The sequence below is a fragment of the Musa acuminata genome, chromosome BXJ3-5, assembly GCF_036884655.1.
Source record: "Musa acuminata AAA Group cultivar baxijiao chromosome BXJ3-5, Cavendish_Baxijiao_AAA, whole genome shotgun sequence".
NCBI classification, from domain to species: domain Eukaryota; kingdom Viridiplantae; phylum Streptophyta; class Magnoliopsida; order Zingiberales; family Musaceae; genus Musa; species Musa acuminata.
In genome coordinates this window covers 2,601,487-2,617,843 of record NC_088353.1, presented here as the reverse complement: position 1 = coordinate 2,617,843, position 16,357 = coordinate 2,601,487, and the positions used below count along the sequence as shown (strand labels likewise).

Below are 16,357 nucleotides of genomic sequence, written 5' to 3'. Positions count from 1 at the left end.
ATGAGTTTGATTATGATTGATTGATAGATGAGTTATCAATTAAGATTGGTACGAAGCTTCAAGCTCATCATGCAGTGAGTAACATCTACTTGATCAAGTTCCCGATATGATCATTTCAATATGATCTGTTGTCATAAGGATGTTTGATAGAGGGATGTACATAGTAGCACTAATTTTGATACTAACATAAGATATGATTTTGATACAATAAGAGGACCTAGATAATCCTTGTTAATTACAAGAAGTCCAGTATACTAGTGGGTGATTTTTTTTGGAGATATAATAGGCTATTAAAATTAATAACTAGAAGGTTCTTCCATCCATTATTAGAATAAATGTGTCCCTATTTTGACATATGAGAGACATCACTTTATTTGTTATTAGGAGTGTGATATAGATTCACTTCATCCATTATCGGAAGATAATCTATCCCCGAGAGATAAAACATCTCTATCAACTATTGAGAAAATACTCAATCAGATATTCGACCTATGTCATGTATTATGAAATATAAGAATCGACCTATGCTCCATCAATTGGTGGGAGAAAGCTTCGTTGGGTGTTTGACCTATATCTTTAATTGTGCAATTAAAGTTATGGCTAGACCTTCATTGGAGGATGTTGTAGGAAATTCTCATTCCCTTCTTAGATTGGAGTTGTAGGGATGTGCGCTTGCGATAATATTTATTTTTTATGATTAAGCAGCATCAACCAAGACATCTAAGATTTATGACTAGATATTTTTTGTATTAATTATGACTGACAGATTATGCCTAATTCTGTCACATTATTTTTTTATAGTAACTTCTTAATCTAATTATTAACTCTAGCATAACGAGGAGCATCATTTATCACTAGGTAGAGATGTAATAAGATAATTAGTTTTATATTTGGAGCCATTATGGCTTGATTTATTTAATATCATATTTTATGATTAAAAAATATTTTAAATTTATTTTAAATAAAGTTATTTAATTAGTGTTACTTCTTTTAGTTATTTTGTAGAAAGTTTGCTATATTTTTGTGCATATATTAACAAAAAAAAAGGGCATGGGATGTGATGTCATATCCCCAAGTGGTTAGTATTTAAAACTTAAATAAGGGACAAATTTTTTTCAAAAAATATTTGTATCTTATGTCTGTTATTCCATTTTAGTTTAGGAGTAGAAGATGTCACTATCTCATATCTCACTTCATATAAAAGATTATATATGATGTTTGTTTATCAAAATCCCTTTGATAATTTAAAGCTTGTAACTTTTTGTTTAGTTAGTTTTGAACGAGAACATACATGAGAAAATAATTTTATATAACATCATTCTTATAACAATTAATCTAACAAGAAAAATATCTTTAAATGCTTTACTGATATGACATGCTTGTAGGTTCCTTATTTTCTTTAATAATTGATGTGCCCACTAATTGGATTCTATGTATTGAGTCTCTATTGATCGAAAATTCTAACATCTACCTAGTAAGAAAAGCATATGAAGCATTGAGCAACCAAGGCATCTCATTTGTTCACAATGCATCCGTCAAATGTAAAAATGTATTTAAAGTGTCTTAATGCAACTTAAGGTATCTATTTTGTATACTATATCTGCTTAAGATAGAAAACTTATGAAGCATCCAACAACCTAAGACATCTTATTTGTGAAGGATATATTCACCTAAGATAAGAAAGTATATAAAGTGTCTAATGTAACTCAAGGTATCTCTTTATATATGATACATCAATTTAGGATAGAAAAAATATCTTAAATGTTTGATGCATCTCGTAGCATCTTTTTTGCGTGTGATGCATTTCTCTAAGATAAGAAAGCATCTAAAGTACCTAACATATCCCATAGTGTCTCTTTTGTGAGTGATGCATTTGTTCATGATAAAAAAAATATATCTGAAACACTCAACATCTTAAAGTATCTCATTTGTATAAGTTATATCCATCTAAGATAAAAAAAAAAGAAATAATCCATGTATCATAAAGCATTCCAAGATCAAAAATATTTAAAGAACTTGATGCACGTGAGATATCCTTCTTTTTGCATAATGTGTTTGCTTAAGTTTATGTTGGAGTAATGAATAAAGTTTGAAAATGCTATAAGATAAACAAACCCTTACTCTAAAGTACAATGAGAGACAAATGATATGATTATTATTTTTTATCAATCAAGACTTGATATATATAATCCAATCATCACCTATTAGACATGTCATATTATCTATCGAAGATGATAAAAACCTTACTAGTCATACTATATCAACAAAGTATATAAAGTAAATATTTTTTAATTAAAATCATAGTTACATGAACAACTTTATATAAAATATCCTTCTAGTATATGATTTCATTTGAAAACTTACTAAACTAACACTTCAGGCTTTAAACATCTATGGATACAGACTAACTTAGCTATTAATAGGGTATTATTGGATAAAATCTCAACATAATCTTTTACTAAAAGTATGAGATAGAGATACAAATATTTTTTATCTTCAATATAATTTCTTTTATTTTTTAAGTTTTGAATACTCAACTATCTCTTTTTCAAGGACATGACAATGTTCAAAAATTAGGATAGATTGGGTAATTTCATCAAATTAAATTATGGATCAAATTTGACCTTATCAATAAGTTTCTAGGAACCAAATGATTGTGGTTATACTATTATCAATAATTATAAGGACATGACAAACATATTATCTTATTATTAATTGGACTTAACATCTTGAGTTAATAATTAGTTTCATCAAGTTAATTGATCAATTATACCATCAAACTGAATTATAACAAATAATATTATTATCAACCTAATATTAAACATGGGGAGAGATTTAAGTATAAAATAATTATATATAAATAATGACAAAAGCACATCACTTTGTAAGCACATCACTTTGCACATCACTGCAAGTGAGTGGATACTTGAATTGGTCTAAGGGTTTGATACATATACAACCATTAAATTTGATTTAAATATTTTTTATCAATAACTTATCAAATTAGTGGGTCATTTATCTCCTTATGCTAAATTATAATAAGTGGTATTAGAACTGATTATGATGAGGGGGTATAGGTTCATCTTTGGGTAAATCTTTGATTTAGTATGATCAAATTAGCGGGTTAATTAATCTACCGTTCTACGTCATCGTTACAATAACTTAGTTTGGTGAGTTCTCATAATCTAATTCTAAAATTCTCATGATTTGATTAATTATAAATATAATTTATATAATTCTAAAATTTTCATAATTTGATTGAATATAAACATTAATTTATTTAGTTTGTGAGTTCCCTCTCGAGAACAATCTTCCCAAAGCACCTCCACTAGTGTTTATCAACCATGCTATTTTTTTGTAGGCCAAAAAGACTTGTCTAGTCGAGATAGTTTATTGACTGTGCCCGTAAGCTTTTGATTAAGCCTTCCTATGTTAGCTTTTGACAGCTTGTTAGTGTTCATAGCTAAGAATATAAAAGTGTTAATGCTTATGGTGGCATAGTGGGCTCCAATGGGCCAACAATCCATTCCTCATACTATACTATGGTTCTGAATGAATGACGTAGAGCAAACATCTAGATGTCAATCTTTTTTATCAATTAGAAAAAAATATTATTAATGTCGTAGTACAACATGATCTTGATTTGCATGTGAGGAGTCATCCGGAATAGAGTGTGGCCTCTCCAGACTCATTACTTGTACAGAGACTGAAGTCGGGAGTAGCTTCTCGAGTCGATCCCTCTAATGCTTAAGTTAGTCTCGATGTGCCTCAATCTAGAGTTACGGGAGTGTTTTATACTGACCTTAAGGAGAGTGAATATCCCATAAAGGTTTCACGAGGAAGGTAATTCATAATCGACCCGAGCTGTCCCAAGTAATATTCATATGAATATTCCATAGAGAGGTAGTTCAAAACCAATCTGAGCTACCTTCGGAGACTTTCAAGAATATTTCTACGAATATTCTACGAGATAGATATCTCAGTAACTCGATAATTAACTTATGATCCCTATGGTAATCTTTGTCTTTTAAGCACCTTTCTTTCGTTGGCTCAAGAAGCTTTACATGGACTAATGGATCAACTACTCTTACCCAATTGATGCTAATCTTCTCGATAATTCTTTCAAAGAAACACTAATCAAGCATAAAACAGAACAACTGCAGGCATGTATACAAGTGAAGCAAGCTTCAGCATTGCCCAATTCCTATGCTACGATTTAAATGTAGGTTTCGATTCAGATCTTGACATATTTCCATGTTCATCAGCCAGACATGCTTGATGTGAAAGTAAATCTGCAGATTCGCATATTTTCATTCTCTCTCACCTGTTTTGCCTGCATCTTTTTTTGTTTTTCCTTCACTTGAGAGAATCTAGAGAAGTAAAACAGAGATATTTGATGATTAGTTCATTGTGTTTCTGAACAAGTTTGATTCTTGATAGGTGAAGAGTGATTTCAGTTCGGACAACAGAATCTATACTGATAATTCTAAATTATTTATATGTATGCCCAAAGTGCATGCATTTCCCTTACTTGAATCTGTCTAAAGAAAGGCACAATCGATTGCTGAAGAAAGTATTCCATCTCTCCTATCTTACAATTCCAAGTAAATTACATGACATGAGAACATAGATAGCCATGTGCAGAAGAACAGCAGATGATAAGACTTTGTCTCTGTAATGGCGACTGCTCTCAGACTTTGGCTGCCTCAACGGCGGCAGCCGCCCTCTCGGCAACGATCTGCTCAAATAAGTCTCTTATCTTCAAACCGATAATGGTCTGGAAGAGGCCGGTGCCGTTGTTGCTGCCGGGGAAGTCGGCGTGCTTCAGCATCTGCTGCGTCACCTCCCCGTAGAACTTAGTCGACAGGTTGCTCAGATGGCTCTCCACATAGATCAGCTCATCCAACCTGTCGAACTGCCCATCCATCTCCAACACCGAGACCTGGCCACGGACGCACACACGCAGGCAGCAAGAGGAGGGTGAAGCAGCTGGCGATGGTAACATCGATGGAAGGAGGTGCGACGGGTTACCTCGTTGGAGTAGTAGGTGTCCGGGCCGTAAGAGAACTGGATGCCGGGGTACGAGCAGGTCAGCTTCCGGCCGCAGGGGATCCAGGAAATGGTGGAGCCTTCGTCGAAGAGGTAGACGGGGCTGAAGTGCTTCACCCCTTCCTTCATGATCAGCCTCACGCGCAGCACCTTTCCTTCGTTGTCGTCGGGGATCAGCAGGGTCGGCAGAACCTCGATGACGGCGTCGGCGTACTGTTTCTGTGGATCTGTCAACAACGCACCCCCACTGAATCCTAATCATCTCATACACACATTCTCTCGAACGATGGAGGAAGAACCAATTGCACGTCACTAAGTTTTTAGATTGAATTGATATCCGATCTCATTACGTTGATAGATTGATGTTGGCCAATTTAACTTTGTTCCTTAACAAAAAAATTCTACTGCAGTGCGTATACTGTGCTTATATGGCACCAATCGAATGTCATCTCAAACATACTCAAATGTACGCTTCCGAATGAACGAACTGTGGTTTGCAGCTCATCGAATGGAAATGGAAGTACCGATATAAGCGTCGAAATCAGGCTTTCGAGCTTCTATGCTAGCTTTGATGCTTTCAAGGCTGTGCCCACGTTCCGCCATATCTCTCTGTGATTCACAACACCCGATGGATTAATGCAGAGAGCATTTCACCAGTAATCTTCGTTCAACGTCACAGAACTAGCCAAGATTTCTAGTCCTCGATTTACCTGAATCTTCCATGCAAACTTGACCTCGTTGCTGATGTCCAAGTAGATGCTGAAGTCCAACAGGTCCCTCACCCGGGCATCGAACCTACAGATGGTGAAAGATCCATCATCAGACTGTTCGCTAAAGGAGGAAGCATCAAAAGCTCGCTCACATTGGGTGCAGTCCTTCGATGACCAGAATCTTGGGTGGATTGATGAGCTCAGGGGGGTCAAGCAGGCCGGTGACATGGTTGTAGATTGGCTTGTCCACGGCCACTCCTTCCTTGAGAGCCTTCACTTGGTCGTACATGAGATCGAAGTCATTGGCCCGGGGATCCAGGGCAGTGACTCCCTTCTCCTTCCTCCCTGTTCTGTCCAAAGAGTGGTAGTCATCCAGGCAAATGACAGTGGTGGTGTCACTGATCAACGTGTTGGAGTCTGGGTTGCCTCCCTTGGGCGGCTCCGCCGCGCCTCCGAACACACTCGTCAGCCTCCTCATGAAGGTGCTCTTACCACACCCCGAGTCCGCCGCCAGTCCTATCACCACCGTCTTGGCCTCCGCAGAGCAGGAGATCTCTGAGCTACTCCTCCCTCCTCTGCTGCCGCTTCTCCTCCCACCGGTGAAGAAGATGACCTGCCTTTGGTGGAAGCCCAAGTAAGTCTTGGCCGGACCGGGGAAGGAACACGAGGAGTGGAGGGAAGGAGCAGGGTAGACTGTGCAGGTTGCCATTTTCGGTGTCTTGCTCAGGAATGGCAGCGGAGCTGCACAGTTCTTCTCCCCTACGAGAAGGTGGAAGGCGAAGTCTGGGGAGGAGGGAGCATAAAGATAGAAGGATGGTGTGGTCTGCCTTCTTCTATTCTTTGGTGGTGGCCATGGGTTTGGACACGTTTGGAGAGGCTTGAAATAAGATGAATCACAAGCATGTAAGATCTTTTTTTTGTGCTGTGCTGGGTGTGTGAGTTCTGCAGGCTTTGCTGCGGTATGGTTTGTGGTCGATGGGATGAGGTTTTTGATGGTTAGGATGGGGTGGAGAAAGCTTGGTGGACATTCCATGATACAAGATGTGGTTGTGCCACACGGCACAAAAGGCATGGCTGGTTAGAGATTAGGGAATGAGAGGGGTGGGATTTGAGAAGATAGGGTGGCCATGTTAAATTATTTATTTGAATAAACTTGGCATCTATAGTCTAATTAGCTCCACGGAGGGGAGATTGCATTTCATTTTACCCCCGAGGAAAATAGAAATGGAAAAGAACATTAACATTCTGACTTTAAATGCTTAACAATGGAATTTCAATTTGGATAAATTTTCTCCCAAAAAATACCTTATTTTTACTTTTTTTTTTATTAGTGCCCCTTTTTCATTTATTCTACCCTTTACTTTTTTATAAAATAAAAATAAAATTATCTCTGATCTCTATTATATGATCCCTTGTCTTTGTCGGTGTTTTCGCCCGTGCTCTCACTGTCATCCTTACTTATGCACCCTCATCTTCGTCGTTGTCCTCACTCACTCGTGTGCCCACATTCTCGTCATAGTTCTCACTTACGTGCTCTTACCGGCTGGAGGAGAGAGAAAGAATACGAATGAAGAGGGTAAGAATATCGATAGGGTCGAGGTCGACAATGATACCATAGATGATAATGTTTCAATCATTGATGCTGATAGTGGGATGAGAGTAGAGCAAAAGACGAATAGGAAGAGTATAGAATTCAAGAAAAACAATACATAAGAGGTCGATGGTGAGAAGGTGATCGAAGATGGCACTTGGAACGAGATAAAGACGATACAGGATGAAGGTGACAGGGTGGAAACTAAAGATAATTTCAACTTCTATCTTTTATAAAATAAGAGACAGAATATGGGAATAAATAGAAAAGAGGATATTAATAAAAGAAAAAGTGAAACTATAGATTTCTTTTTTTTTTTGAGAAGTTAGCCTTGAATTTACCTCATCATCTTTTCTTTCTGGACTAAAAAAATATATATTTTCTACTTCATTGCATATACTGATTCAAATCCAGTATCAGAAAGCAGAAAGATCTTCACTTGTGATCAGAGTTATATAAACTCTTGCCATCTTGCTAAGGGCTTGTGTTAGTGATTTAGGTATACTTTAGAAGAAAAGGTAACCTATGGTGGATCTTGCTTCTTGAAATTTTATAGGCTAGAAAATATAGATCACCGATATGGTAGAATGACAATAATGATACAAAACAGATATAATATAATTGAAGAAACAATTGCAAAAATCAAAGCAGTTAGAAAATATCTACTTACGAAACAAAGCAGACAAATTTTTTTGATAATAATAACATGTGATATGGAACTTCTGGTTGGAGATCAAATTTATTGGACTATTTGAGATTCTGAGAAAGATTGGACACAGTTTATAAACTTGCTTTACCACCTCTCTCAGATCCATATTGTATTTCATGTGTCCATTGGGTAAATATCATTAGAATTCTAATTGGTGTTATTGAACTAATTGGACAAAAATCAAATCCAAAAAACTCATGATTAAGTATGTTTTTCAACTCTTAAGAATTCCTACTAAATGAAAGAATTTCCATAATTAGATATGATTAATTTTAACCTTCCAAGAAAAGGTTCCCACACAAAACAGACAAAAATTTGATGATTGCTGTTTGCCATCCAAGAACAAGAGCAGATAAACAAACTGACATCATCTTTGCATAGAAGTGTCTCCCCATACACCTTGGTAACTCATGTTGTTGTTAGAAGAAATACAAAAAGCTAGACCGGGGCTAATCTTTTCATCATGGTGAGACAAGATAAAAATATAGCAGTTTCCTAGTTCGCACTTGCAGTAAAAAAATCAATTTAACGCAACAAAATTCCCTGAAAAGGGCTGATAATATTTATTATTCTAACATGAAGAAATCAGAGAATATACCTGTTTCTCTTCTAACAAGGAAAAAGAAAGGATTAGGCACCTCCCTCAGCAGCAGCAAGTTTTCTCCTCTGTTGATGCTCTGCAGCTTTGTAATCCACTACCTCCCTGAACAAACCAGAGGTGAGTTCACAGTCCTTGCTTCCGTAAACTGCAGCCTGGACGCTGGCCATCAGCTTAGCAATTTCTCTTCCAGAGAAACCCTCGGTCTTAGCTGCTGCTTCTCTAATTACATCATCTGATATGCCTTTGATCTCTATTCTCTGTGACTGAGGCCGAAACAAACTAAACCAACTGGATTTGCTTTCCCCAGCCTTTGCAATGTATTTGTCCATATACAGCTTTATTAGTTTGAACCGCTCCTCTTCCCTGGGCAAAGGGAACTCAAGGACCTCATCAATGCGGTCAGCAACAGCAGAGTCAAGATCACCAGGTCGGTTGGTGGCAAGGGCAAGCACAATGTCCTTAGATTGGTCTCCTGTGCGGAAAAGGAGAGCATTAAGAGCACTCCTCTGGGCTTCACTCATGTATGTCTTGTTGCGCCTAAAAAATGAAGTTATATGTAAATGAGATACATCATCAAATGCAGTAAAATGCAAGGAAAAAAAATGGAGCATTTCAAATTCATACGTGCACGTGCACACACACACGCATGATGTTATAGACTCGAAACCATGGGTTATGCCATCACTGCTTACCCACTTGATACAGTAACCACAAGAAATTAGTGCATAATGCCTTCAGGATCTCAATATTTGCAATCTTTTTCTTTTGATTGAACCCCTATCAGTGGCAAGAGGTGATCCTTAATAGGAATAAGAAGTCGGTGGAGAAGAGATCACATAGTAAAGAGAGAACCACAGGTCTTGAGTGAAAATTTATCAGAAACAGCAAGCTAGTTTGACCAGAAAAATCAGAACTAAGCCTCGGGTAGCTGGAGGAAACTTGCTTAAAAACAGGCCTAAACTGTTAAGATGAAACTAGAAAAGAGGCTAAACCCTCAAAACCTACTTGAGTAAGTCACTGAGAGAACCCTAAGTGGCACTCCTTTTTTTTTGTTCCAGCACCATCCTTCCTACACTATACCACTTGGTCTTCTCACATCAAGAGTCGTCTCCTTTAGTATACTCATCTCTAGTCTATAAATCATTATGACCCTCCCATTTTCAATGTGGGACAAATTATAGTGGAACAATCTCACCCGCTTAAGAGGGTTTGACAACCTCGTCACAAGGCCCAATGCAGACCTCAGTATCAGTAACCTAGTGGATCACATGAGCTCAGTATCAATATGCTCCAGCAGCAACAAAGGTTTCGGTTTTTGGGGGGTACAGTTTGATAAAAATATGCTATGCTTCTTCAACTTCTTTTGTTGTTTTGTGCTGTCACAACTCACAACTCACAACTCAATACCCCAGCAAACTCCATTCCAGCAGCCAACCAAAATGGTCTGTACCACTGGACCTTCTGATTGTTTCAAACAAAAACAAAAGCTTAATCTAGGACAAACAAAAAGTTGTTCTAATTCAGTTATTTAAAAACAAAAACACTGGAATGGGAAATCACTTACTCGCACAAAAATGCATCTGCTTCATCAACAAAAAGCAGCAAACCTTTTCTAGATTTTTTGGCCCAATCAAATAATTGATGTATCTTGGTAACTGCTTGTGATCCCAATGGTGCAACATCACCACCGGTCATCAGCGCATAATCCAGGCCCTGAAGAACATGAAACAATCAGTAAAAATTGATCAACATATTCACTCAAAAAAGATAGTTGTAAGAGCAACATACAGATTGACGAGCTAATTCTCGAGCTGCCATAGTTTTCCCTGTACCAGGAGGGCCATAAAAGAGCATGTTACGAAATGGGGCCTGATGGGCTTTCGTGTTAGCAGTTGCACTTGCAAGCTGTTGAACTCTTTTTTGAAGGGAAGGATTAAGAATCACATCACCAAAACCATTTTCATTTTTCCCACTATTGTTTCCTTGGATCATTTTGTTTGATGTGGAGCTAAAGGCACGAGCAAAGAAACCGGACCAAGGATATTTCCCTCGAGATGACTCTCTGATGAGAGATGGTTGACCTAAAATCCGATCGACATATCCCCAGACCACTCTAGCACCTTCTCTGGTATGAAAAGCATGCAAAAAAAGCCAGAAGTTCTTGTAAATAAAAAGGCTCTCACAAAATAAGTGAAAGAACAAAAAAGGTTATGCCACAAGGTTGTTAAGAAGCCTAGCAAATTGTAGCATGAATTGAGGTTCACACAACTTACAAAATTGTCATTTTAGGACAAATATGCAAAAGTGATCTATACTCTGTGAATGGAAAAGGTATTCAAATATGTGTTACTTCTTTTACCAATAACCATTATGTAACTGGGACCATATTTCTTGTTAGAAATATGCTTTATCTTTCTCATGTATATTGGATATATGTTTGGACTCTGCAATCCATCAAATACTGACCGCATAAAGAGTTAACTTACCACATTGACAGTTCCCTATTAGCATCTAACTAATAAAAATCTTGAAAACATTTGTTTAGTTTGGCTCTAGAATAGAGCCTTTGTAATTTCTTCAATTTTTTATGTTTCAACTTCTTTATCTCCTCTTAAATATAGTAACCACAAAAAACATCAAATATATTCATATGGCAACTGCGTGGAAAATAGAAGGCACAGAACCTTTCCAATGTCTGTTGAAGATATACCTTGTTGTGTATATCCCAGCAGCAAGAGCTGTTACACCACCAACAGCTACAATTAATTTGTTCTGGTCAGTAAGTATTGCCCGCAAACCACCTATAGAACATTAAAAAGAACATAGTTAAGCAACCAAGAAGTAAACGAGAACTCATACTTCACTAGCAGCAAAGTAAAAAAAATACCTTTAGCATCATTAAGAGTCTATGATGTTATTTGAACATTACAAAGTATTGTTTACTACTCATATGGTCAGGAAATACTACAAGTAGTAAGAAAAAAAAAGATCATAAAATACAAAGGAATGAAATAAAGCTGAGATAGATCAGTGGGTTGGATTATTGGACAACATCGATTTGTCATAATGGTGCTAGATATGACTACATAATTCTGTGTCCTAGAATAATTATGTATTTTTTCCTCATGCATATTGTCATATATAGCCACCTCAAACCCAATTTGGATCCGTATTAGTTAAATGTCAGATTCATACCCACATATATATTAGTATCTGCCGAATATCTACTTAAGTTGGCATCTGGAAACTAAAAAGTGGATATGACCATAAAAAAACACTTTACCAAGATATAAGATATCATGACCCGAGCCTGATAAGCTAATTGGCTTATCAACCTTGTTTGATCTAAATCACTGGTCAAAATGCTTAAGCTGAAGTTGATAGTAATACACTCATCAAACCCTTACAAGTCAATCTCAACCTTACCCACTTCCCATGTGGGACTAATCGGGATGTTACAATTTTCCCCACTCAAGGGACTATGACATCAAGGCCTGTCATAGTTCAGATTAAACCAGAGCATAGTACATGTGAAGCGTAACTCAATGGTAGCTCCACATCGTGATGAGTCCTCTGACTCCATCCACGAGTTTCCATTTCCTACTCAAGGCCCCTCACTATGCCGAAATACTAGATCGGCTTTGATATCAAATATCACGACCTAGGTCTGATAAACTAATTGGTCCATCAATTTCATTTGACCTAAACACTAGTCAAAATATTTAAACAGAAGTTGATAATAGTACACTCATCATACCCTTATGAGTTAATCTTAGTCTTGCCCACTTCCGATGTAAAACTAATCGAAGTGTTACACAAGATACATCAATAATTACTTCCATAGTTTACTTACATTGAGAACAATTTATAGACAAAATTACAATAAATTGACAAACATTCTGTCTTAATCTTTCCATGCATTTGGCTCCAAACCAACTTAAATATATAAAAGTTTGAGGAAACATAGTTGAAAAAATAAAACGAGCTGATAATGAGCTAGTCACCAACTTGTTATGGTAACATTAAATATTTACCATCACCAAGACACATTCAGGTCAAGGCCAATAGATGCATCATGAAAAGAGAAAATATTTCTTATGGGCATCATGTTTGTTCAAAGTCGTTCATATGGCAAAAACTAGAAGACATACCTTAATACATCATATGTAAAACACAATTTTACATGATGGTTTCAACACTTTGTGATGTCGTCAACCTCACAAAGTTTTTAAATTAACAGCTTTAAATATTGGCCATGCCAATGTAAAGACATCATAGAATAAAAAAGCATATATTTTCTTTAATAGCTAACTTTAGAATACAATGTTAAAGCCTATGATTATAAAGTCAATAAAGCAATGTGGCCACTCTTAGCATGCTCCTCATAAATGCTGTCTCTTATAGCAAGACAGTTTTTCATTAAGAATAACAGTGTAAAATCTAAACAATCATATAGGCCACATTGGAAGCCACATTGAGGTGATAAGTACTAGTAGGACCTGAACATCCTTTGACAGTTGAATAGAGAAATTGAAGAACTGGGATTCCAAAATCTGCAGTTCCTACTTCTATGATAGTGTAGTTTACGGCCTCATGAGTTATTTTCTTCCAACAGCAACTTCAGTTGACTCTCTTTCACTGTCATTAAAGAGCTCCAACCTCCCTTAGTTATATCTCGAAGGCGCTTTCTCACATTCAAATAAGCAAAAAATTAATGTACTCATCATAAAACACATTAAAATGCATTCATGCATGTGCACTCCATTGACACCCTATTTAGGAATTGTTAGGCCAACCACAAAACTGAAAACAAGTCACCTATTGGCATGTATATCTTTATCAGTTAGGCCAACCACAAAACTGAAAACAAGTCACCTATTGGCATGTAGTAACAAAGAACTTGACTCTATTTTGCAGCATAATTTTTGGCAATTTTAAAATACATCATTGCAAAAGTACCTCCAATATGGTCAAAGGTTGTGTTGATAGCTGATATCCATTTGTCTCTCTCTGCATTAGCTCGCTCTACTAGCATTCGTCTATTTACCTCTTCAGCTAATTTTGCTTCATGTGCTCTTCCTTCTGCTTCAGCCAAGGCCCTCACTCTGATCGTTTCACGTTCTATCTCTGCCTTTTCCTTTTCTGTCTGTCTTCGCTGGGCTTGAATCTGTTCTTCAGTAGCACGGCGAATTTGTTCCTGCCTGATGGATGATTCTTCTTGCATTTTGACAAGTTCCTGATTTCTGCCCCTTTGACTTTCATGCTCCGCCTGCCAGAGACAATCGAAGATGCATGACTTTACTGGAATGGAATAAACAAAGGGGTCTTTCTACTAGTCAAAATAAAATAAGGTTTGCCTGCATTCTCTTCCTGGCCAATTCATCCTCATATCTAGCCATTTGGGCTTTTGTTTGTGCCTGTTGTTGAGCTAATTTTTTCTGCTCTTCATAAATCACACGTTGCCTATCCTGCAAGAGAACGTGTAAAACTACCATGACTAAGAAGGTACATACATCCAAAGCAAATATATAGAATAAAAATCAACTTCAGGAAGAAAATAAAGCAGCCAAAATTCAATTAATATATAGGAAAAAAATGCATAATTCTTGCATATAGGAAGTATAACCCCTATATATAATCCAAGTGTCGCTGCATGGTTCACCTTCATTGACAGGTCAATTTAACCATTTCATCACCTGAAAACGATCATCCTCAAAAAACCACTGACAATTCTTCAAGCAAATGTATTCAAATGTTTTGTGACAGTTAAGAGATAGAGGTAGTATTCTATCAAGCTAATAATGTCCTAAGTGAGAGAATATGATTTCATTTCCTTTTCTTAAGCAACAAGTTTGCAATATTTTGAAGGTTCCATTATATGCGCATGAGCTTCAATATGCCATTCACAATATATCCAACCAGATATTTCGTAGTTGTATTTGTCATCTGATGAAGTTCTTTTTTGCTTTCTAGCACTCATGGATTGCCTTACCAAGTATAACATACATGTACACTCGAGTACTGGTTACCCTGCTATAACTACCTTGATACACCCTTACAACATGGTTGGCTTAAACAGTTGGTCTTTTTTCGTACTATAGTAACATGTAGGCTATTTGAAAAAAGGCAATCCCTAACTAGGACAACTTAAGTATGATATTATTGGAGAAACAAACTCCATCTAGTTATAATCTTCACTAAAAGAATATCATTATAATGTATAACTGTAGATAGTTGATTTCAAAGATTCACATAGACCATAACACCAAGAATAAATGTAAGTTAGTACAGGTGAACACGGAGAATAAACAAACACCATGGTTGCAAAAATCACATGCAACAACATACTTTATCAAATATAGATTCGTAATGAACTTTTCAGATTAAAGTTACATTCAATTCAAGATACACATCAAGGAATATCGTACAATGTAAATCAACATTTAAGAAAGGATGTAATGACAATCCAATACTGTATAAGTTTATAATCAGAGGATTAAATTCTTTCATCATGGTATGTCCTTGTGACCAGATCAGGCAGGAAAAGAATAAGCATATTATATTTCATCCACCAAGAACGTTATGTACCTATTCTTATAGTGTAAGTCCTTAGAGTGCCTGCTTCCTATAAGGACGGTCTCTAAGGACTTGCCATCAAGTGATGTACCAGAAGTACGTCCAAACTCACCGTTTCATGCTGAGCCTGGATTGCCTGGAACTCCGCCTTCTTTGCAGTCAATTCCACCTGCCTTGTCTCTTCTTGCTTCCTCATCAACTCAAACACCTAAGCCATCACCAGCACCAACCCCAAGTTTAGAAGCCGAACTCACATTGAGACTTCTCCTCACACTACTAGAACGAACGCAAATGAATCAAGTTCAAACAACAAAGATGGCACCTTTTTGGCCTGCGACGAGCTGTTTATCTCCCGGAGGGCCCTGGCCCCCCTCTCCAGCGCCTCGGGATCGAACCCCGCGGCAGTGGTCCGAGGGTTGTCATTCCGCACCCTAGTTTCCTCCTTCGCAACATCGTCCGGAGGAGGGCCACCCTCCGCAACCGACTGCGGCTGCGAGGAGAAGGGGAAGAAATTGAAGGCCCCGTCGGCATGGACGTGCTCCGCCGCCATAATCGCCGAGGCCAGGACGGAGGCCGCAGCTGCAGCTCGAGACATCACCATCGATTTCGTCGGAGACGGTAGACAAATGAGAGGAGAAAACCCCCAGGGCAGAAGAGTCGAGGGGGGCCTCTTCTGCTTGGGGAAAGAGTCGAGGGTTTTGGGGTCGGAGGCCACGAAGGGTTTTAACGCAAGGAAACGAGGTGGTCCACTGGGGCTTTGCAAGCCGTTGATTGATGTTTTTTATGGTATCGGACGGTCCGGGGCTCTGTTTTTTATGTGTCTTGCGGCGCAAGAGGGACGGGGAGGTGGGTAACTCTGATCCATCCATAACCGTCCATTACCCTTTTCCCTTCTTATCTCGTCCCTTACATTTTAAATCAGATGATACTTCAACGGACAGGATTTGTTGATGCGATGGCATGAGCACACGAGTTCCGGCTCCAGCGCTCGTCGGCCCGTTCACATGCGGCGCACGTGCCCTAAGCTGGAGTTCGCAAAGGCATCGCTTGGGCCACAAGCAACCCCGGGCAGGGAGAGCATCACGGTGCCTTATACGGCAAGCACGTGCGCTCGCCTTACG

At 37.9% G+C, this 16,357-nt stretch overlaps 2 protein-coding genes across 2 annotated transcripts; both read right to left on the bottom strand.

Moving 5' to 3' along the window:
* Positions 1–4,542: 4,542 nt before the first annotated feature.
* On the bottom strand, positions 4,543–6,719 carry LOC103983846 (phosphoribulokinase, chloroplastic-like). Its single transcript, XM_009401157.3, has 5 exons — positions 5,912–6,719; positions 5,760–5,844; positions 5,574–5,658; positions 5,032–5,276; positions 4,543–4,942 (listed from the first exon to the last, which is right to left on the bottom strand). Exons 1-5 carry the CDS (start codon positions 6,466–6,468, stop codon positions 4,691–4,693), a joined length of 1,224 nt encoding a protein of 407 aa, XP_009399432.2. The 5' UTR covers positions 6,469–6,719; the 3' UTR covers positions 4,543–4,690.
* A 1,693-nt stretch (positions 6,720–8,412) lies between these two features.
* Positions 8,413–15,928, bottom strand: LOC135638591 (uncharacterized). The gene is made up of 8 exons (XM_065151770.1): positions 15,559–15,928; positions 15,349–15,444; positions 14,018–14,128; positions 13,620–13,929; positions 11,371–11,461; positions 10,449–10,785; positions 10,225–10,373; positions 8,413–9,197 (listed from the first exon to the last, which is right to left on the bottom strand). The coding sequence occupies exons 1-8, from the start codon at positions 15,835–15,837 to the stop codon at positions 8,690–8,692; spliced, it is 1,881 nt and encodes a 626-aa protein (XP_065007842.1). The 5' UTR covers positions 15,838–15,928; the 3' UTR covers positions 8,413–8,689.
* Between the last annotated feature and the right edge of the window lie 429 nt (positions 15,929–16,357).

Bases quoted from the DNA above. Each gene is read 5' to 3' on its own strand.
- LOC103983846 (XM_009401157.3), bottom strand. From the start codon at position 6,468: ATGGCAACCTGCACAGTCTACCCTGCTCCTTCCCTCCACTCCTCGTGT. The intron at 5,659-5,759 runs GTAAATCGAGGA...TGTGAATCACAG, and splicing joins AGTTTGCATGGAAGATTCAG to AGAGATATGGCGGAACGTGG. The intron at 5,277-5,573 runs GTACTTCCATTT...CGTTGTTGACAG, and splicing joins TGATTTCGACGCTTATATCG to ATCCACAGAAACAGTACGCC.
- LOC135638591 (XM_065151770.1), bottom strand. From the start codon at position 15,837: ATGGTGATGTCTCGAGCTGCAGCTGCGGCCTCCGTCCTGGCCTCGGCG. The intron at 13,930-14,017 runs GCAAACCTTATT...TGTCTCTGGCAG, and splicing joins TGGCCAGGAAGAGAATGCAG to GCGGAGCATGAAAGTCAAAG. The intron at 11,462-13,619 runs GTACTTTTGCAA...AATGTTCTATAG, and splicing joins AACCTTTGACCATATTGGAG to GTGGTTTGCGGGCAATACTT.